General features: G+C 37.3%; 1 protein-coding gene across 3 annotated transcripts in view; it reads right to left on the bottom strand.

The window, feature by feature from the left end:
- The window catches only part of LOC150099333 (extracellular matrix organizing protein FRAS1-like), a 1385483-nt gene that overhangs the window by 1104348 nt on the left and 258681 nt on the right, over window positions 1-22454 (bottom strand). For all 3 annotated transcript variants that reach the window (XM_090403569.1, XM_090403568.1, XM_090403570.1), the window contains exons 13-14: window positions 21747-21893; window positions 2149-2289 (exon numbers count right to left, since the gene is read on the bottom strand). In XM_090403569.1, the coding sequence (XP_090259695.1) occupies window positions 2149-2289; window positions 21747-21893 (288 nt within the window). The remainder of the gene's footprint in view (window positions 1-2148; window positions 2290-21746; window positions 21894-22454) is intronic.

The raw sequence follows: 22454 nt of genomic DNA on the forward strand, positions 1-22454 counted from the left end.
TTATCTGTTGGCATCTTCAGGGCACTCACATATAGGTTTAAACAATCTCACAATTATGCGTAACTGCAAAACTGACAAGAATAAAAAACTGATTAGAATAATTACAAATAAAATAGTATCGAACGTGAGTGAAACACGTATCGTGTGTACAATATCAGCTAGCTGTTGCTGAGGAACTTTCTGTAGTTTGTATTAAAGTTCATTTCTTCCATTTTTAAGGTTCTGATTAGGGTTTTCCATATCTCTGGGAGTATTAGGCCTTGATTTCTGTTAAGGTTGACAGTAGAACGGGCGACTGTGGCTGCTTCTTTGAAAATTCTTGAATGGTAATCGTCCTCTATGTAAGGGGAACAGCTTTTGTCCCACTCGATGACATGGTTAGTTGTAGAGAAATGAGACAATAGGCCAGAAATGTCCTGTCTGTTGTTTTTGACATAGCCAATGTGCTCCTTTTGCCTGATTTCGAGGCTTCTCGAAGTCTGTCCGATGTAACTAGAGCCACATGAGCATGGAATATTATAAACTCCAGCATATTTATAGAAAAGATGGTTGTCTTTTGGAGATCTTAGTAGTTTACGAATAGATTCTATTGGTTTAAATGTTACTCTTATTTTGTATTGTTTGAGGAGATTGGCAAGCTTGTTGGAGATGCCACTTACAATTCGAATTGCAATCGATTTTATATATTGAATATCTTCTTGTTCTCTTTGTGGTGGTTCAGAGAAAAGCACTTTATTGACTAGTCTTCTTGGATAGCCGTTCAAGTAAGATTGTTGGAAATAAATTTTAACTCATCTTGAAGGGTCTTGTTGTCCGTTGTGATGTAAATAGCTCTTTTCTTTAACATGTGTGCAATGCTGAGTTCATGTGAGATGTGGTGAGAGGAGTTGAAATGTAGGTAGCAACCTGTATTGGTCAGTTTTCGGTACACCGATAGATTTATACTGCCATCAATTTGTTTTTTGATTAAGATGTCTAAAAATGGAAGTTGTTTTTCTCTTTCAAGTTCCAGGGTGAATTTAATAGAATGATGGAAGGCGTTGATCTTTTTGAGAAAATCATATATGTCATCTTTGTTATTGTTCCATACGATGAAGATATCGTCCACATATCTAAACCAAATTTTAGGTTTAGGAAAAATTTGCGATAAGATTTTGTTTTCTAAGTCTTCCATAAAGAGGTCAGCACATGAAGGTGAGAGTGGGCTCCCCATTGCCAAGCCTGTTAATTGTTGATAGAGCTTATTTTTCCAAGAAAAATAGTTGGAGTTTAGGCAGTGAGCAAACAATGAGGTTATATCTTGTGGGAACAAGGTACTTAAGATATCAATGACCTCTACTACAGGAACGTTTGTAAAGAGAGAGGTGACATCTAAGCTAGCTAGAAGATCATTATCCGATATCTTGATGTTTTTTAGCTTTTCCACAAAATATCCGGAGTTTTTAATGTAACTCTCTGAGTTGTGGATGTGTTGCTGTAAGAGTTTCGAGAGATGTTTTGACAATAAGTAGGTAGGAGAGTTGATTGCATCAACGATTGGGCGTAAAGGAATACCATCTTTGTGCACTTTTGGCACGCCATAGAGTTCGCATCTCACTATGACGTGCATATGCTTGCACGCGTAGCAATATGACACTGTGGTAAACACAGTGCTGCTAGCATCCATTGCCCTCCTATATATTGAGAAAAATTGGGGGTGCTACAGTTCTGCAGTGCCTATGCACGAGCCACCCCTGTGCATTTGTTAATCACTTTTTTTCCCCCATTTTGCAAGAATAATTAACTGCAATCTTCATGATGTCACAGGTCCAATTAGAGGTAAAATGTGTAAGTTGTTATTCTTTAACATATGAAAAGAAAGAAGTCAATTCTTATTAGTTATCTTATGAACTACAAGATCCAAAATTTAGTGGTGAAATTGTAATTTTCTTATAGTAACAAGTTCCTGCTTCTTTTTATCATGTAAAACTATGTTTCTTTTCTCTTTTTGAAAAAACACAGGATAGGGAAAATTGAGAAGCAAAAGTTCAATTTATATATGACATATTCTTTCTTAAGTTTAAATTTAAATGAAATGATAAATTAACAAATCCTGTGATATTTAAAAATGAACTTACTTAAACTGAATAATCATATTATTATACTCACCATGGCATGCATTTCTTTTAAGATAATAACCTGAACCACACTCATTCAGACAATAACCATCTCTGAAAACTTGATAGGAATGGCAGCTGATGCAATGGGAATCCAAACTTCCAAAACACTCTTTACAAGTAGGATGACATACTAAACATATCAAATGTCATTTAATAATGGAGAATACACGGTAGTAACTATTCCATATTTCAAAACATGTAACACAATCAAAAAATAATATTATTATTTTTTATTATTATTATTATTATTATTCCAAGACCCCATGGAGTCAAAGCCTCGTCTAGGAGGTCCTTTTGTCATACACACACACACACAGCTCATCATACTGTGCCTTAAACACCCTCAAATTCTCTGCAGACACCACACTCTCAGGTAAGGCATTCCAATCATTCACAACTCTGCATGCAAAAAAACTTGCTTCTTACTCCTCTGCTCACACCCTCCATATACAGCTTCGAGAGATGACCTGTGGTTCTCCCATGTTTTCTGTAGAACCTCTCCAACATTGATCCCATAACAACCCCATACTAAATCATAGGTCTCTATCATATCTCCCCTCTTCCTCCTATTCACTAGACTCTGCAAATTGCATCTTCTCAACCTTTCCTAATATTCAACATTCCAGAGATCAGAAACTACCTTAGTCAGTTGCCTCTGAACCCTTTCCAACATCTCTTCATCCATTTGAAAACCAGCTGATCTGGGAATAGAAGTCCATGTGTGGCTTAATCAAAGCCTCATAGAATGGAACAATAATCTCCTTACTTCTAAAAGTCAGTGTCCTCCACATCATTCCCAGAATTCTTTCTTTTAGGCTTGCACGGTGATCCGAGTGCATTTTTGGAAATTACGGAGACAACAACCGTGTTTGAATAAAAACTTTAGTTTAATATTACTAAAATTTTACAATTCGACGTTTCGACCTTTATGTCAAGGTCATCTTCTGAAGCGTACAAATATACACAAGGAACAAGCTATACTACAAACATACTTTAATGTCTTTAACGAACCAGTATGTTTGTAGTATAGCTTGTTCCTTGTGTATATTTGTACGCTCCAGAAGATGACCTTGACATAAAGGTCGAAACGTCGAATTGTAAAAAAAAAATTTTAGTAATATTAAACTAAAGTTTTTATTCAAACACGGTAGTTGTCTCCATAATTTCCAAAAATGCATTCCCAGAATTCTTTGTGTTGTCTTCACAATTTTGGCAATGTGTCCCCTAAATTTCAGATCCATATCCACTATCACCCAAGATCCCTTATTTCCTCCACTTCCAACAATATATCCCCACCAAGCATAAATTCTACATCCCATCTTTGTTTCCCAAATTTTAAAACCTTACATTTGCAACACTGAACTCACATCCCCCATTTCCGTACCCATTCACTCAATTTATTCAAGTCTTCTTGTAAGGCCACAACATCTTCTCTACTCTTCATAATTCATCCCAACTTTACATCATCTGCAAACAACTGAATATCCCCATCCAAATCTTCGCCAATATCACTGACATACAAGTTAAACAGCAATGGCCCTAAAACAAATCTGAGGAATACCACTAGTGACTTTCCTCTTCTGGGATATTGCTCCCCCATACACATTTTGCTGATACCTATCAGATAGACAGTCTCTGATCCAATGCACTAATCTAATATCCAACCCCATCTGCTCTAGTTTGACTATCAACTTATCATGCAGTAATCTATCAAAGCCTTTGCAAAATCTAAATATACTACTGTGTATCCATCTCCTCTGTCCAAGGAAGCCATCACGTTATTGTAATAAGTAGATTACTAAAACATGACTTGCCTTTAGCAAATCCATGCTGTCCATCAAATATAATACCATTGTTATCCACCCAATTCTGGATCCTAGTTCTCACCAGCTACTCCAACAACTTAACCACAACACCTGACACAATAGGCCTATAATTTCATGCTCGAGTTCTATCATATCCCTTATGAAGCGACACAATCTTGTCCTCCTTTCACTCCTTTGGAACTCGACCCTGTGCAAGACTCATTAAAAAAATATGTCGAGGCAGATATCAACTCCCTGGCACATTCCTTCAGAATACATGATGATATATTATCAAGTCCTTATTAACATCAAGTCTGCTCAATTCCCCCATACACCTCTTGCTCACTTACAGTCAGTCTCTCCTCCCCCATTATCAACTGCTCTCAATCTCTCCATGATGTCACATTCACAAGAATGAAAGACCTTTATGAACTACTCATTAAGTATCTCCACCATGTCATCCACTGCAGTTGTGCTTATACCATTTTCTCCAACCAATGACATCCTTCCATAATCATTCTTTTTTTTTGCTGGCTACATATCAAAAGAACTTCCTAGGATTCTTTTTGGCTTCATTAGCTAACTGTTGCTCATACCTCACTTTTGCTACCCTTACCCACCAAGTCACCCACCTTGCCTAGTCTTTGTAATCCTCATGGAATTGGTTATTACCACTTCTCTTATGCTGCCTCCATAATGCCTTTTTTCTGTGTATTGCATGCTTAATCTCTTCATTCATTCATTTTACACCTACCTTATTTAACTTTCTTATCCTTGGAATACATTTAGACATTGCTTCTACTAGATAGTTCTTGAATATCCCCCCCCAAAGCTGTATTATCACCCCCCAAGCTGCATTGATCTCTTTTCCAGCTAACTCCTCATTCCATGCTACACCTGCAAGTTGTCTCCTGAGTACTTCATAATTATCAACCTTGTAGTTCCATATATACCCCTTTCTCACAGAGGTCTTCATGCTGCTGGCAACCAGCCAGGTAATCACTTCATGGTCACTCTCACCAACTGCAGATGATTTGACACCTCATTTAAAATTACATCCTCTGATGAGATTATCATATTCAAGACCCCTTAATCCGGATCTGCCCTCTATTACATACTGTCTGAAGTAGTGGTCCCTCAAAAATGGAAGAAACTCATTTCTTTACTTCCAGTTGCTATCTCATCATCCCAGTCTATACTGCGATAGTTAAAATCATCATTCTTTTCTTATTTGCTTGGCTAATTTGATTATACATTTCATTGGTCAGTACCATCCACATTACGAGGTCTATAACAACATCCAACTAAGTGTTTCTTTCTATTCACCTCTATCTCACACCATACTGTCTCAAAACCACTGGAATTATTTCCCTCTTGCATCTCTACTTTGTATGTGCATAACTGTTTCTCTATCATCAACAGCACTCTTCCCCCCCCCCTCCCTTTTTACTCTTTTTATCCATGGCTATTCCTGTTAGGATGTCGTCCTCATCCAACCATGTGTCTCACTTATTCCTACAATTTTTGAGTGAGCAGATTCAATTAATGCAACCATTTCATTTGCCTTGTTTCTTATACTTCTAGCATTTGTATACAAACACAGCAGTTTGTTCCACTGACAACACTTATTTGATGTGACTTCTCCATGTTTAACTCAAGCCATTTTTTTTTCTTCTTATTCATCTTAGAACTTTCTTTAGATCCAACTTTTCCCTTGATCCCAGGTCATCTGCTTCCCATTTTGTCTACACATGCATTCATAGCCTCTTGGAGCATCTACCTTTCTTACGCTGTGTTCCTCTGTCCACCCATTTCTCATCTGTCTTGTGCCTGTTCTCTCATTCTCTATACTCATGCTGCTTGTACTTCTTCAATCTCTCCTGACTTACTCGACCATTCTTCCAAATCAGTTCCCACTTGATCAGATTCATTCACTGCATTCACTTCTCTGCTTTCCAGCAGCAGTCTCTCCAAGTGACTCACACCAAAACCACTCAAATGCAGTACAGCACTTCATCCTTCAAACTCATTCCATACATTAACAAACTGCACTCCTTTCTCCTCACACATTTCTGCTAACATATCATTCATAATCCTTGCTCTCTGCCTCATCTCAACCCTGTCATACCTGGGCAACACACTTACTACCTTTCCTAACACACTATTCTCTTTCATCTGTCTCAACAACCTCTTGATATCCAATCCAACACGTTCTCTGTTTGCAGTCAAGTCATTTGTACCTATTACAACTACCAACACTTTTGCTCGTTTACTTCTCATATCTAATGTCTTCATCATCTACTTATTCTACCTCCATTTAAACATACTTTATACATCTCTCATCCAGCACACCTTTAATAATTGAATCATCATACAACGCCACTCACAGGTCTTTCATTACCTCTTTTATACCAATATCATTTGTTTTCATTGTTTCACTTTTCCATGCATATCTTGAACTCTCTTAACTTCATTCTGCATCCATTTCATCTCTTGCCTCATCTTAAACAACTCAACTTTCGAATCTTGGGTCACACTTTTGCTCTCATTCATTCTTTTGAATTTTCGAACTTTCAAACCTTGCGTCACACTTTCACTCTCATTTATTCTTTTGAATTTTTGAACTTTTGAACCTTGCATCATAAACACTCATTCGCAGTCAAGGCCACTTGGTACCTTATCTTTAACTGCACTTTGTTTTATAACTTCTGCCACATTCTAATTGCTTTCATTTACCAAAGATTACTAAGTTTCTCAGATCGCCCATTCTCTTTTTCAAAACTTTTTTAACATTTTATCGCTGCTCTTTTATGCTGTCCTTTTCTATCAGATGAGCACTCATCCTCCTTCTGGCATTCTCGCTACTAACACTTTCAGTTATCAACATATTAACACTCATCAAGTCCTCATTCAGCTCACACTTTGCACACACCCCCCTCCTTCCATCTGCCTTAAATCACAATTTATCTATATAATCAAACAAGTACATATAGCACACCTCACATTTCACAAAACGACTGAAATTATAACTGAATTCCTGCATGACAGCTTTGTCATGCAGGAATTCAGTTATAATTTCAGTCTTCCCTTCACTTGTAACTATACTAAGCTCTAATTTCAAAGAATTTGTAAATAAACATAAACAAAAAATCCCACAGACTAATAACACAGAAAGTGCACATCTTTTATAGCAACTCTTACTCATGTTTTAGGGCCACTGCTGTTTAACTTGTATGTCAGTGATATTGGCAAAGATTTCGATGGGGATATTCAGTTACTTGCAGATGATGTAAAGTTGGGATGAATTATAAAGAGTAGAGAAGATGTTGTGGCCTTACAAGAAGACTTTAATAAATTGAGTGAATGGGTACGGAAATGGGGATGTGAGTTCAGTGTTGTATAATGTAAGGTTTTAAAATTTGGGAAACAAAGATGGGATGTAGAATTTATGCTTGGTGGGGATATATTGTTGGAAGTGGAGGAAATAAGGGATCTTGGCTGATAGTGGATATGAATATGAAATTTAGGGGACAAATTGCCAAAATTGTGAAGACAACACAAAGAATTCTGGGAATGATGTGGAGGACACTGACTTTTAGAAATAAGGAGATTATTGTTCCATTGTATAAGGTTTTAATTAAGCCACACATGGATGGAGTCCTCTTTACACACCGCTACTTCTCTTGCAACACTCTATAAGCTAAAAATGTATAAGCTGAATATTATCTTTCCAAAATCATTATATGATTATTGTAAAAATTTAAATGACAAAAAACTGGAAATAAACAAATGAATATTGGTTAATTTGGTATTAGATACTTTGATACCTTATAATCCAATACAGACTCCTTTTACCCAAGCTATGTTAAAATTATATGGAATCTCTAGAGATGCAATGTGGAAGGCTGGAGGAATGTGGAAAATTGTAAAGTTATGAATTTTGTAATGAAAAGCCAAACTGTTTACTACATCTACATTGAATTGAACTGCATCTCAATAAACTGATGAGGTTTGGAGGGCATGTTGCAAACGTGGCTAAATAGGGTTATTTGAGTATGTTCATCAATAACTAAGTAACCCTATTTGGCCATGATGGAGAATTTGGAAGATGAAGAAGAGGCAACAAGGATCCAGATTTAGAGGCAAATAACCAAGATGGTGAATGGTCTGTGGAATGCTTCTTTTGAGGGTGGTTTGTGGGTAGCAGAAGTTGGTTAATATTCAAAAAAGAGGGGTTATGATTTATGATAAAACCCACAATGAGCATTTGGATTCTGTGAAGAGTTCCATTATTGCATTAACAATAATTCTGCTGTATTTATGATATTTCATTGCTATATTCTTACCAGTCTTTCTTTGACTTCTGTTTAGCTAGCTCTGTAACAGTTTACATTTTTCTCTGTATTCTCTCAAGGCAATTTCTGACTTACTTAGGAATTTTTGATATGCTTGCTTCTTTTCCATAACCCATTTTAACTTCTTGAGTCTACCATGAAGTTTGAAGTTTGGATTTTTCTATCTCTGCAAAATCCTCAATAGCTCCCAGACTGAATTTTTATTATTATTATTGTTGTTGTTGCACGGGCACCTTCGTGGAGTACTAAGACTCATTGTGGGAAACCCAAACTATCAACACAATATCTATCACACCTCTACTTGAAACCATTAATAAAGCACTTACAACTGACTCGGGCAACCTAACCAATTCCATTCATGTACCACACTCCCAAGAGAAAAATCTAGTCCTCATATCCTTGCTAACTACACACTTACCAACTTGCAGACATGACCTCTTGTTCTATTTCCTCAAGCAAAGTGTTGAAACATTTCCCCTGCATCAATCCTATAAACTCTTTAAATAACTTAAATGTTTCTACCATATCCCTTCTTTTTTTGCTTACCAACCAACTGCATTGGTATTCCTCAGACCGCTCACCATCTTGATCACTCACCTCTGGATATTCACCACTTACTCATCACTAAGAATCCCAGGTATGAAAACCTGGACACAGTAATCCAGATGTGGTTGTATCAAGGCTTTATAAAGTGGAATGATAACTTACTTATCTCTGTTTGTTAGTGTGTTCTTCAATAACCAAGTAATCATGTGAGCTACTTTACCGATATACCCTCGAAACTTCGACTGTATCTAGTATCCTCAAATTCCTGGCTTGATCAATTTCCCAGAGTACAGTTCCATCAATGCAGTACACAGCTTGTAATCTATTTATCCCAAAATACATAATTTTACAGTTTTCCACAATAAATTAACATCCATTATGTTTTGCCCATACTGTTCAGCTTACTCAAATCATCCTTCAAGCTCTCTACATCTACCCAACTTTACATATCACCAAACAACTGAAAATATCTTCCTTCAAATCATTTCCTATATCATTTATGTACAAATTAAACAGCAGTGGTCCAAGCACACCACTAGTCAACTGTTTTCTCCTGGATTCTGCTCTTCCATATACTACTTTTTGGCATCTGTCCGTAAGCCACCCTTTTATCCATATCACCAGTTTTATATCTGTTCCCATTTGCTGCAGTTTGCACAATAGAGTTCCATGTGATATCCTGTCAAAAGCCTTTGCAAAATCCAGCAGTTTCATCATGTAGCCATTCCTTTTCAACTCAGCTCTCACCCTATTATAAAACGTTAATAGATTACTAAGGTTAATCATGCCCCTTTACAAAGCCATGCTACCCCTCAGAGTATCATATTCTTTATCCACCCCTTCCAGAATTTTCTTTTTGACCAACTTTTCCAGTACATTTACCACCACTCCTGAAATCGATGAATCAATGTTTTTCTTCAGAGTTTGCCACTGAGACTCTAAGGTCTAGTTCCTGTTTTCAAGCACTGCCATTTTCTGTTGAATAATATTTGAATATTTGAGTCTATAATTCAACCTCTGAAAGATACTTGATAGATTCATTTTAAAACTACATTTAATTATTTTTCTCATATTAAATTCATTTTTATCCTGCTTGAAACTAACTGATGATCACTTCCCATTTCAAATCCCTTATTTACTCTTGTATCTGAACTAACATGAAGATATCACTATCAACAATAATATAGTCAGTTTTTCCCCACACGAATTTGTGCTATTCTTTATCCTGAAACATGGTGTTACTAATGACTAGTCCATGCCCTGAACATAAATACAGCAAGAGTAATTACTATTATTATTTGCTTTGCTCTTTTCTCCACATTTTTCAAAAACATTTCTATATGCCTGGGATTCATCTCCAAGAGGGATCAGTTTTTCCTTTGTTAACTGCCTTCTCTGGCTTATCAGTTTTGGAATCAGTCAAGAATCAAGCAGTATGTAAAGAAACAGTGCTACAAGAAGGGAATGCATTATTTTAAATAAGTTTTGGTTTTTTTCTGAAGAATTTGGGATAACTGCTAAGCCTTGTAGATCAGCAGGCATCTCCTGACTGTCTTATTTTGACAGCCTAACATTCTGGTTCCATAATGCTAGGCCATCAGAAGAAAGATCATTACAAGCTTGATTCTAATCACCAACTAAAATAACTTTTTCTAAGCTTTTTTTCAGAGGAAGTGGATTTTTGCCTCTCAAGTTTTTAACTACATATCACTGCAGCAGTTATCTGCAATACTTAATGTTCTTCATGGAAGATGTCAATAGATCTACTAGTCTGTTTATATAGGCTAAGTTGCAGTCACAAGGAACTTTATATGTTCCGGGATGTAAGAGAATAAAGCTGATTCTTTGGAAAACGAATGTTACTAGCTTGTGTGGGATTTGAATCTGTTGTGGTTCAGTACCATATCTGAAACTGCAACAAACAAAAAATCTGAAGAGGTCAGAACCTATCGTGTTAAAAACATGTGAAGCTTTCCAATAACAAAACACATCCCAGCCACAACTATAATACACAGTAGTGAAGTAGTGAATTTATCATTCATCATTACAGCTACTTCAGAAGGTGCATTCAATGTCCTCAGTGGAGGATAAACTTGTTCTCACTCCTAGACAAGTACCTGTTCTGCAAATAATGACTAGCATCAAATGTGGTATCTATCTCCCACAGTGGCTAACAACACTTATTAGGATGTAGTCAACATTCTGATAAACTCTAAACCTCCAAAGAGAAACATCCTACCTAAAGAAATAATATCCTTAAAAACATGCAAAAAATAAATAAATAAAATCAAAGAACCTATATAAACTCCAGGATATGCTCAGCCGATTTTTAACCACAGCAGCTATTGGAATGTAGTTTCATAATAGAATAAATGCAACATAAGGGGGAAATGAATATTCTAAAAGACTTCCATGCCAGATTATAGATCAGGATCCAACTAAATTTCAAAGAAAAAAATTATATAAATTATTTTTAAAAAAGTGACATCTTAGCACAGAGAAATTACCAAAAAACTAAAATCTGACCATGTTAATTAATCTACTGCTACAAATTCACAAACCCAATACCCACTTACTCCAATAGTCAGGAGTACCATTAGCAAAAATCACTTCCCCTCCCTCATGGAGAACTCTCTCATTATTAAAAATTCTATTCACTTTAAAACATTAACCTAAAAGATTCAGACATCATGTGAGCTTCAGGAGCCTCTGTAGCTCAGTCGGTATGGATGAAGCCCTTTGGTCAGAAAGACCTGGATTTGATTCCCATCCATGACATGAGAAACCTTTATCTGGTCTCTTTCGACTAAAGTCGAGTTAACTGGTCTCATACAGAGGTGGAGGGTTTTTCTCCTGTTTTGTCATCCCTCAAAATAGGCAAACTGGTCCCATGAACACACATGGCTATAGTCATAAATATACTATGGCAAGGAAGGCAATGGGAAACCACCTTGTTCATAATCTTCTTAGTATGGTAGCATATAGCTACCCCCCTGAGGGAATAGGATAGGATAGGTCAGCTTCACTATTCTTAAACTTCGTTTGCTACTTTCATGTATCTATATGGCAAGTCAGGACTGGCAGACCATGCTCAAGATACTCCTTCACAGAGGATTAAACACAAGAAAAACCATGTTAGACAGGAGTTACTATAGGTTTGGAGAGACTATTTTTGAAATCAGTATATCAACTATGAAACAGTCTCCTACCATCAACAAGCATAGTTGCATTCATTTTCCAGACATAAAACCATATTTAGACTGACTTCTCCGAATTAACTTCATTTGAATTGGGTCCCTAAAGGAACGACTTGATAAGACATTCATTCCTTTTCAGTTAAAATCTGAATTATTTCAATGACAATCTGAGTGTTTTATAAATTTTTTTTTTTTCATTGAATGTGGTCCCAATTTGAGTGCAACTCCTGAGCAGCTAAGTGTTCTTTATTTTATTTTACTTTTTTTGTTATATCCCATAGACAAGAGGTCAAATGAACTACAAGCACATTAGTGCATGTCCAGAGTCGCAGATTGCATTCATATGGAAATACCTCTTGCAGCTGGCTGTTCCAGAGGACAGAAATAGATGGAATAAAAGAGGAAGAAGAAAAGCAGTTTGTGTTTGCAGTTGCAGAGTAAACGGGTACTGGGCAGTTCTGCTCTTGTATTAACAGGTGCAACAGAAATTGGAGGAATGATGGATAATTTGTGTTAGGCCGTTGTTTATGGTAAATATTTCCACCTCTCATCCAGCTTAGAGATTGGAGTTGGAAAAGGGAAGCCAGTTGGAATTATGGACTTTAAGGTCACCTAGGAAGATGATCTCACTATTTGGATGGCTGGATTGCATGTGATCAAGTTTCATGGAGAAGAATATTCCAGTAGGGTCTGGAGGGAATAATGATAAGTATAGAAGCAGTGACATTTTTATGTTTTATACTAATGCCAGGAGTATCCGGAATAAAGGAGATGAATTGGTGGCGCTGATAGCATCAGCCTGGGCAAAGATTATTGGGGTCACTGAGACATGGTTGATGGAAGATGATATAATAACAGGAATAGAAGTAGAAGGATACAGCATTTTTGGGCAGGATAGGAGGGGAAAACATGGTGGTGGAGTACTTCTTATTATAAGTGATGACTTATGTCCTCTAAGAGTGGATGCTTTGGAAGACAGTGGCACTAATGATTTTGAAAGCATATTGTGTGAAGTAGAGGTGGACAAGACAAGACAGGATATTTAGTGGGATGTTGCTACAAGCCAAGGGATATAAAGGGTGTGGAGCAGGAAATGTTTAGTCAGTTGAGCTTGGAAAGTGCAAGAAGAATGATTGTTATGGTAGATTTTAACTACAGCAGTAAGCTGGAAAGAGGAAAACACAAGTAGCAATAAGGGGATGGAATTTCTAGAATTCTTGATGGACAAATATCTTAGGTAACATGCAATAGTGGGAACAAGAGGTTCAAGAGTTTTGGATTGGGTCATAGCATCAGAAGAGCTGATAATAACTCAGATGACATCTGTCCCATCAATTGGAGAGAGTGACCATGTGGTTTTGACTTGGAAGATGAATAGACATGTAGGTGTACCAAAGAAAAGAGAACGTATGTGGAATTATAAGGCAGGTGATTACAATAGTTTTAGATATGGTAATAGATATGGTCTTAGAATAGTCTTAGATGCCGGCCTGGTTGGCGGAGTGGTTCTGCTCTCCAGCCAAAAGGATGTGGGTTCGAATCCCACCATGGGCATGGATGTTTGTAATTGTCGCTGAAAATACTAGTGGTGGTGTCAGCGGTAGAGGGCATTGGTGTAGATAATGAAAGTAGTTAGTGGAGTGGTGGAGATGGAGTGTTGTAGAGTGGGTGCCCTCCCTTGATGAGTCTTTGGACTCCTTGGAAGTGTTATATAATAATAATAATATCACTTAAATATAAAGAGCCAATAGGCTTCATTTCGGCGATATAAACATTATTTAAATTAAGGGGATATTGTACTACGTACTAGGATTACTTGCATTAGCTCACGCTAGTAATCGCCGATATTTTATAGTTTACTATATTCGGCATGAAACTCTCTGATCTTTGAGTTTCTTATTCGGTTTTGAAACAATGTGGGATTTAATATCCCCTTAAATTAAATAATAATATCAACTTGGGGCAGTTCCATGGAGGGTGCAATTGGAAGGCCAGGATATCATTAGTGCTTGGGAAATGGTGAAGGAATATTTGTTAGCAGCAATAGTAAGCTGTATTTCACGAGTGAAGAAGTGGACATAATTTGGTGTAAAGTGGATGACAAACAATATCAAACAGGAACTTAAGCTGAAAAAGAGATTATGGAAGAGATAAAAGGCATGGGATGGAGAGCCGATGCATGAAGAATATAAGATTCAGTCCATGAGAGTGACTAATATAGTTAGAAAGGCAAAACTGGAATATGAGAAGAGATTGGCATTAAGACCTAAAAAAAATCCTAGGGAATTTTTTAGCTATGTGGCCAGTAGGAGGAGAAATGATTGTGAAAGAATGACATTGTGAGATAAAATTGGGAATAGAGTGACTAATGCAGAGGACATAGTGGAGTTGTTCAATGAGCACTTTATTGGAGTATTTCATCCTAGAGAAGAAGGTTTTAATACTAGAAGGGTAGGGCATGTTTGAGGTTTAGAGGTGCAAGAGGAGAGTGTGTTCCATGTACTGAGTACTGTGGATGTCGGTACTCTGGATGTCAGTAAAGAAGTCAGAATGGATGGTATTTTGCCATGGGTTTGGAGAGAATGTGCAAGACCTGACAGCTCCTTTGACCTGGTTTTTCAATGAAAGTCTGGCTACAGGAAAGGTACCCAAGGATTGAAGGAAGGTAAGATAGTGCCATTGCATAAGGGAGTAGCAGACTGAAAGTGTCTAATTATAGGCCAGTTTGTGTTTCATCAGTAGTTGTTAAGATCTTGGAGAAATTAGTGAGGGATCATATACAGTGTTGGGCAGACATGCCTTTCTGGCTGAATCAATCAGGGTTTTCTTCAAGGCTTGCCACTGAATCTCCAAAGTTTGGTTCCAAACTCTTTCATTTTTTCTTCAATAATCTTTGTGTATTTTAGTCTACAGTTCACATCTGAGAGCTGCTCAACTTTTATTCGCTTTAAAACTTTCTTACATGTCATTCTTTTCAATATGAAATTCAATTTTATCCTGCTCAAGACTAAATAGTGATCATTTCCAATTTCAAATCCTCTGTACACTCTGATGTCCTGCACCAGGGAGAAAACATCACTATCAACAATAACATAGTCAATGAGACTTTTCTTATTCCTTGCTTCTTCTCTTCATGTGAATTTGATTCTTACATTTTTATGTTGGAACATGGTGTTAGCAATAACCAGTCCATGTCCTCAGCAGAAATCCAACAGGTATTTGCCATTATTATTAGCTTTCTCATTTCTCAAAATTTTTCCAAAATATTTTTGTATGTCTGACAATTATTTCCTACTCTGCTATTTAGATCCCTAATAAGGACCAACTTTTCATTTTTCTGTTGTATCGGTTGTTTTCTCTAAAACTTCAAAAAATTCCTCCACTTCTACTTTCTGTGGGACGATAAGTCTCACAAATAAGTCTCATTGTCCAGTTCCCCATTCTGATATTTGCCACATCACTCTACTTAATATTGCCTGCCATTCAAGAAGATTAGCCTCATATTTAGTGTAGAATACTATGGCTACTCCTTATTTTACAAAATGAATATAACATTATTAGATATATGAAGAGCCAAAGGCTTCAATTCGGTGACATATGACTTGTTTAAGTTTAGGGATATTACATCCCATATCATTTCTTAGCCGAATAAGAAACTCGAAGAGTTTCATGCCGAATATAGTAGAAACTATATAAACTATATTTCGGCATGAAACTCTTTGAGTTTCTTATTCGGCTAAGAAACGATATGGGATGTAATATCTCTAAACTTAAACAAATGAATACAACATTTTGTATTTATTGCTCAGAAAGATCTCACCAGTTTTAGTCTTTTTTGTTTCAGTCACCCCTATTATGTCGATCTGGTACTTGTCTAATTCTTCAGCTAGCTCCATTTCTTTGCCATTCAGGCTTCTTATGTTGATAGTACTGATCATTAACTCTGGTGATGTTGAGTTGGGGTGTGTTTTCAGATTTGTTCCAGTAGCTGACTTTTCGCTGTTCACCCTGGTTCCCTGGTGAAAACAACAGGGGCCTTGTTTAACTGGACGACGACCCAGCCGTCATAAAATTTTGTCATGTTGTACCATCATTTTGTATTTTGGTTTAAGCCAATAAGAATACAACTTGGTCGGCTAAATCCCAAATTGCCAGCCCATCCTCGTTCGTTCAGTATCCAGATAGATAGCCAACAGGGTGCACCACAAGAAGGTGAGGATTGGGCTTTAGGTCAGAAGCCCTGGTCGGTTCTCTGCATTCCTTTAAAGGCTATGTGGAGGTCTCCTCTTCTTTCACCCTTAAGCACCCTGTTAGGCAGATAAGGGTAATGTTATCTGTGAGAGTCAACATGGATTTGTTATGGGGCGCTCTTGCTTTACTAATATGACTGACTTTTACAATAAAGTGACAAGAGCGGTTGATAAGGGAAAGGTATATACTGCCATTTTTTTGGATTTTGCAAAGGCATTTGACAGGGGGTCACATGATAAGCTGATATTTAAGTTGCACACATGGGTTTAGATGTCATGTTAGTCAAATGAATTCAGGATTGGCTGTCTGATAGTTATCAGAGAGTTGTGTATGGTGGGGCAATATCAAGGAGACAGAAGGTTATAAGTGGCACCCATAGGGCTCAGTTCTGTGACTTCTATTGTTTAATCTTTATATCAATGACAATATCAATGACATTGTCAATGGATTGCAAGGGAATCTTCATTTGTTTGCAGATGATGAGAAGCTGGGAAGGATTATTAGTAATAATACAGATGTGGCGGCCCTGCAAAAGGATTTGAATAAACTAGACAGATGGGCAAATGAATGGGAGTATTGGATTAATGTAGCAAAATGTGAAGTCTTGAAGTTTGGGATACATCGAAGGGAGGCTGCATACTCGATTGGAGGGGCTTTACTTGAAGAAGTAGGGAAGACAAGAGATCTGGGGGTTGATGATAGAAACCTGAAATTTAGGGGACATATTGCAAAGGCAGTGAAGGTAATGCAGAGGATTGCTGCGATAATGAAAAGGACACTGACCTGCAGAGATAACAGGGTTATCATTCCGTTGTATAAGACTCTGATCAGACCACACTTAGACTATTGTTCTCAGATCTGGTCTCCCCAGGATTTGAAGGGGATAAATTAACTGTGGAATGGGTACAGAGGCAGATAACAAAGATGGTTTCAGGACTATACAATGTTAATTATGAGGATCAGCTGAGGGAATGTGGACTGCAGAGTTTGGTGGATAAAAGAATGAGAGGTGATATGATCGAGACTTTTAAACTATTGAGAGGCAGTTACAGGGTTAACACTGGGGAGTTCTTTCACTTGGTGGAGGAACGGGAAGGAGCAATGACAAGGGGTCATCTCTGGAAAGTATGAAAGGAAGTTGTGAACAAGAGGGTGAGGAGTGGTTTCTTTGCATGGAGGGTAGTGGAACCATGGAATGCATTGCCTGATAGAGTGGTGAGAGCAAGAATGGTCAATGAGTTCAAGTAGTGGTATGATAGACTTTGTGTTTCCTAGGAGAAGGATCTCTCACAATTAGTCTTTTGACTCCTTGGAGGCCTGAATAATAATAATAATAATATGAAGAGAGAGGAGACCTCCACATAGCCTGTAAAGGAATGCTGAGAACCGACCAGGGCTTCTGACCCAATGTCCAATCCTCACCTTCTCGTGGTGCACCCTATTGGGTATCTACTTGGATACTGAACGGACGAGGATGGGCTGGCAATTTGGGATTTAGCCGACCGAATTGTATTCTTATTGGTTAAATCAAAATATAGAATGATGGTACAACATGACAAAATTTCATGCCGGCTGGGCGTTGCCCAGTTAAACAAGGCCCCCGTTGTTTTCACCAGGGAACCAGGGCGAACAGCGAAAAGTCAGCTACTGGAACAAATCTGAAAATAAACCCCAACTCAACATCACCAGAGTTAAAGATCGGTACTATCAACGTAAGAAGCCTGAATGGCAAAGAAATGGAGCTAGCTGAGGAATTAGATAAGTACCAGATCGACATAATAGGGGTGACTGAAACAAAAAAGACCAAAACTGGTGAGATCTTTCTGAGCAATAAATACAAAATGTTATATTCAGGCAATGACAATCAAGGAAAAGAAGGAGTAGCCATAGTATTCAACACAAAATACGAGACTAATCTTCTTGAATGGCAGTCAGTCTCAAGTAGAGTAATGTGGGCAAATATGAGAATGGGGAACTGGACAATGAGACTTATTTGTGCCTATGGTCCCACAGAAGGTTCTACTAAGGTAGAAGTGGAGGAATTTTTTGAGGCTTTAGAAAAAGCAACTGACACAATGAAAAAGGAAAAGTTGGTCCTTGTTGGGGATCTAAATAGCAGAGTAGGAAATGATTGTCAGACATACAAAAATATTTTGAGAAAATTTGGAGAAAAGAGCAAAGCTAATAATAATGGCAAATATCTGTTGGATTTCTGCTCAGGACATGGACTGGTTATTACTAACACCATGTTCCAACATAAAAATGTGCACAAATTCACATGGAGAGAAGAGGCTAGGAATAAGAAAAGTCTCATTGACTATGTTATTGTTGATAGTGATGTTTTCTCCCTGGTGCAGGACACCAGAGTGTACAGAGGATTTGAAATTGGAAGTGATCACTATTTAGTCTTGAGCAGGATAAAATTGAATTTCATATTGAAAAGAATAACATGTAAGAAAGTTTTAAAGTGAATAAAAGTTGAGCAGCTCTCAGATGTGAGCTGTAGACTAAAATACACAAAGATTATTGAAAAGAAAATGAAAGAGTTTGAGAACAGGAATCAAACCTTGGAGATTCAGTGGCAAACTCTGAAGAAAACATTGATTGATTCTGCCAGAGAGGCATGTGGTGAGGTTGTCTGTAAGGATAAAAAAAATCAGAACTCCCTGGTGGACACAGGAAGTTAAAGAGACAGTGAAGGAAAATAAGAAAGCATACCAAAAGTTCCTGTCAAATAAGTCAGCTTGTGCTGTTAGAGAATATAGAGACAAATGCAAGAATGCTAAACACTGTGTAAAACTTGCTAAACAAAAGTCATGGGAGGACTTTGGCAAGAATATAGAAAATAAATATCAAGAAGGTAGCAAATTATTCTGGAGGTTGTTGAAGAAGCTTAAGAATGGAGGAAAGAGTGCTGTAAAAGGAATTAGAGATGATAAAGGTGACATGAAAATGGGAGAAAAAGATATCCTTGAAGTATGGAGTAATTACTTTGAAAAACTGCTAAATGAAACAAGCAGTGATGACAGCACAGTGGTAAAAAACACTGACCAGGCATGCAGTCAGGAATACATATCCATACTTGAAGTAGAAAAAGCCATCAAAGGGTTGAAATGTGGAAAGGCAGCAGGAGTAGATGATATTCGACCAGAAATGCTGAAGTATGGTTGTATAAGAGTCTTACAGTGGCTGCACTGCTTAGTTCAGAAAGCCTGGACAGAGGGACGAATTCCCGATGATTGGAGTAGAGCTCTCATAGTACCCATATATAAAAAGGGAAATAAAACTGCATGTGAGAATTACAGAGGTATTTCCCTACGAGTGTTCCTGGCAAGATCTATGCAAGTATACTTGAGAAACGGTTGAGAAGAATTGTGGAAGAAAAGCTTGGTGAAGAACAATCTGGATTCAGGCCAAATAGAGGCTGTCAGGATCAGATCTTCACTTTACGACAAATAGTCGAGAAAGCATGGGAATATAACAAAGATCTGTATTTAAGTTTTGTCGATCTGGAAAAGGCATATGACAAGGTGCCAAGAGAGAAACTATTCAATACGCTGCAGTTATATGGTGTCAATGGGGCATTATATCAAGCAATACTTAGTCTTTATTTGAGTTGTAAGTCAGCAGTTAGAATTGAAGGAAGTACAGGAAGATGGTTTAATGTTAAATCTGGTGTGAGACAAGAATGTACATTATCCCCTCTGTTATTCATTATCTATATGGATCACATTATGAAGGAAAGTGGTATTAAACATGATATCAAAATTGGAGATGTTAATGTCAGCTCTTTGCTTTATGCGGATGATGTTATACTTCTAAATAAATCCGCTACAAGTCTGCAAGATTGTCTGACTAAATTGAATAACTGTTGTAATAGATATGGTATGACGGTCAGCAATAAAAAGACAAAGACAATGAAAATAGGCAGAATCATTGAAAATGTCAACTGTGTTGTGAATGGAGAACCTGTGGAACAAGTAAAACATTTCAGCTATTTAGGCACGATTTTTACTGAAGATGGTAAATTAAATATAGAAATAGACAACAGAATTAGCAAAGCTGGTATGGTGGGAAGTCAATTGAATAAATTCATATGGAATAAGAGAGAAATTACTCGGAACACTAAATTAGCTGTATACAAGACAGTGCTCAAACCAGTTTTAACTTATGGATCTGAGAGCTGGGTCAGAAGTAAAACACTTGACCAAAGACTAGAGACCACAGATATGAGAGTCCTGAGAAAGATTATAGGCGTGAACAGATGGCATCAATGGCAGTATCATATTAAAAACGAGGATATTAGGAAAGAACTAGACATTGTCAGCATCCAGGAATGCATTAGCAGAGCTAATCTCAGGTGGTATGGTCACTTAAACAGAATGGGCGAAGAAAGATTAGCAAAACAAGTGTTCTCTGCCAGGTTGGCAGCAAAACGACCCAGAGGAAGACCAAGATATAGGTGGATTGATACGGTACAAAGTGCTTTAGACAATAGAAATATAAGATCTGATAATGTTGGAGTGTTGACAAGTAACAGACTGATTTGGAGGAAAATTGTAGATAGGAAATTAATAATGATGTAATGTTTTTCATGTAGTACTGTCATATCCTGTACACCCCTTGAGGGTACATGGCAGGAATTTGATGATGATGATGATGATGATATGAAGAGGTTTAAACAGTTATCAGGGGGTTTGGAGAACAGTAAATTTGTTTTCCTCTCTGAAGCCAGAGAGGTCAAAAGCGGGGGGGGGGGTTCTAAATTAGCAACTCTCTAGCATGCAATGTCTGATCTCAGAAAGGCACAAGTACCCCCCCCCCCTTGTGGTGAAAGGAATTGTGTAAGTGTGTAATTTGGAAACTGGAGGTTGACAGTGGTGGATGTAGATGCTATTTTGGTCTCTGTCAAAAGTAGGAGGTCTGATCTGAATGACTGCAAGTGATGGGGAATGTCATTCATGTTGCTGTTAATGCCACAGATGTTAGTGAAGTGGATGTGAAAGTGAGTTTTTAATAAGCAGATTCTGGCATGGTTTATGTAGTGATTGGATGCATTGTGTGTTTTTTATTGGGACCAGTTGAGGAAGATTCTTTTTTTTTGCAATGCCACTGTCATTGTTTGTAAAATTCACCATTAGTTTGTTTGTGGTAAGATGGAACGATAAAGTGGAGACATGTGGTGAGAGGAGATGGACACTTGGATATGATTCACATACAAAAAAGTGACCAGTCTCCTTGCCATAACATGGCTGCAACAGTGCCTCTTGCATACCAGTATTCAAAATGGTATTGGCATCATCTTTATCCTCTGGTGTTGTTTTTACTGTAAAGAACTGTTATGAATAGTTGCAAGCAGCACCTAATCCTATCTACAGATATAGGGAAGAACAAAACAATTCAATTGTATTATGATGCTACAGTAATACTTACATAGACATCTTCCATCTTCTAAATAACTTCTCACAGCACAGCTATCAACACAATGCCCATTTTTTGTGAGCACTTTCTTATCGCTACATTTAGTACAATTATGGGGGTTTTCTTTTTGACAACTTTCACATTGTCCATCACATTCCACTGCATAAAAATAGCAATCATTAAAATTACGAAAAAATACTTAATTTATTAAACTTTTGAGAGATGTATTCATGCAATGTGAAAAAATAATATTAATACTAGTTAATACAACACATTAAAACAAATAGTATGATAACTTGATGTGAATACCAAGATGCTGATTATCACTTGGTTATATGTAATTAAAGAAATAAAGGTCTAAGAATAATTAGCTACATTTTATTAAATTATTAGCCAATATTTCACTTTGGTCACCATACCTGTGGTCTCACAGTAATAATTGCCCAGAATTTTTCAGTCTTATAGGATGATAAATGCTAAAAAGGTAGTAGTGTACAAACAAGATGGTTATCATTACTACCAGGTGCTAATCAACCCCATCTACTGCCCATCATCTACTGTGGTGGGCAGTAGATGGAGTTGATGTAGTTGCAGTTCATTGTTGTTGGTGGATTGAGTGGTGGAGACAGAGAGTTGTAGAGTAGGTGCCCTCCCTCAACGAGTCTTTGAACTCCCTGGAGGTGTCACATAATAACAATAATTTTTTTTTTCTTTATTTTG

Source organism: Typopeltis vanoorti, chromosome 14 (assembly GCF_054136105.1).
Source record: "Typopeltis vanoorti isolate ZY-2024b chromosome 14, IOZ_Tvanoo_1.0, whole genome shotgun sequence".
Taxonomy (NCBI): domain Eukaryota; kingdom Metazoa; phylum Arthropoda; class Arachnida; order Uropygi; family Thelyphonidae; genus Typopeltis; species Typopeltis vanoorti.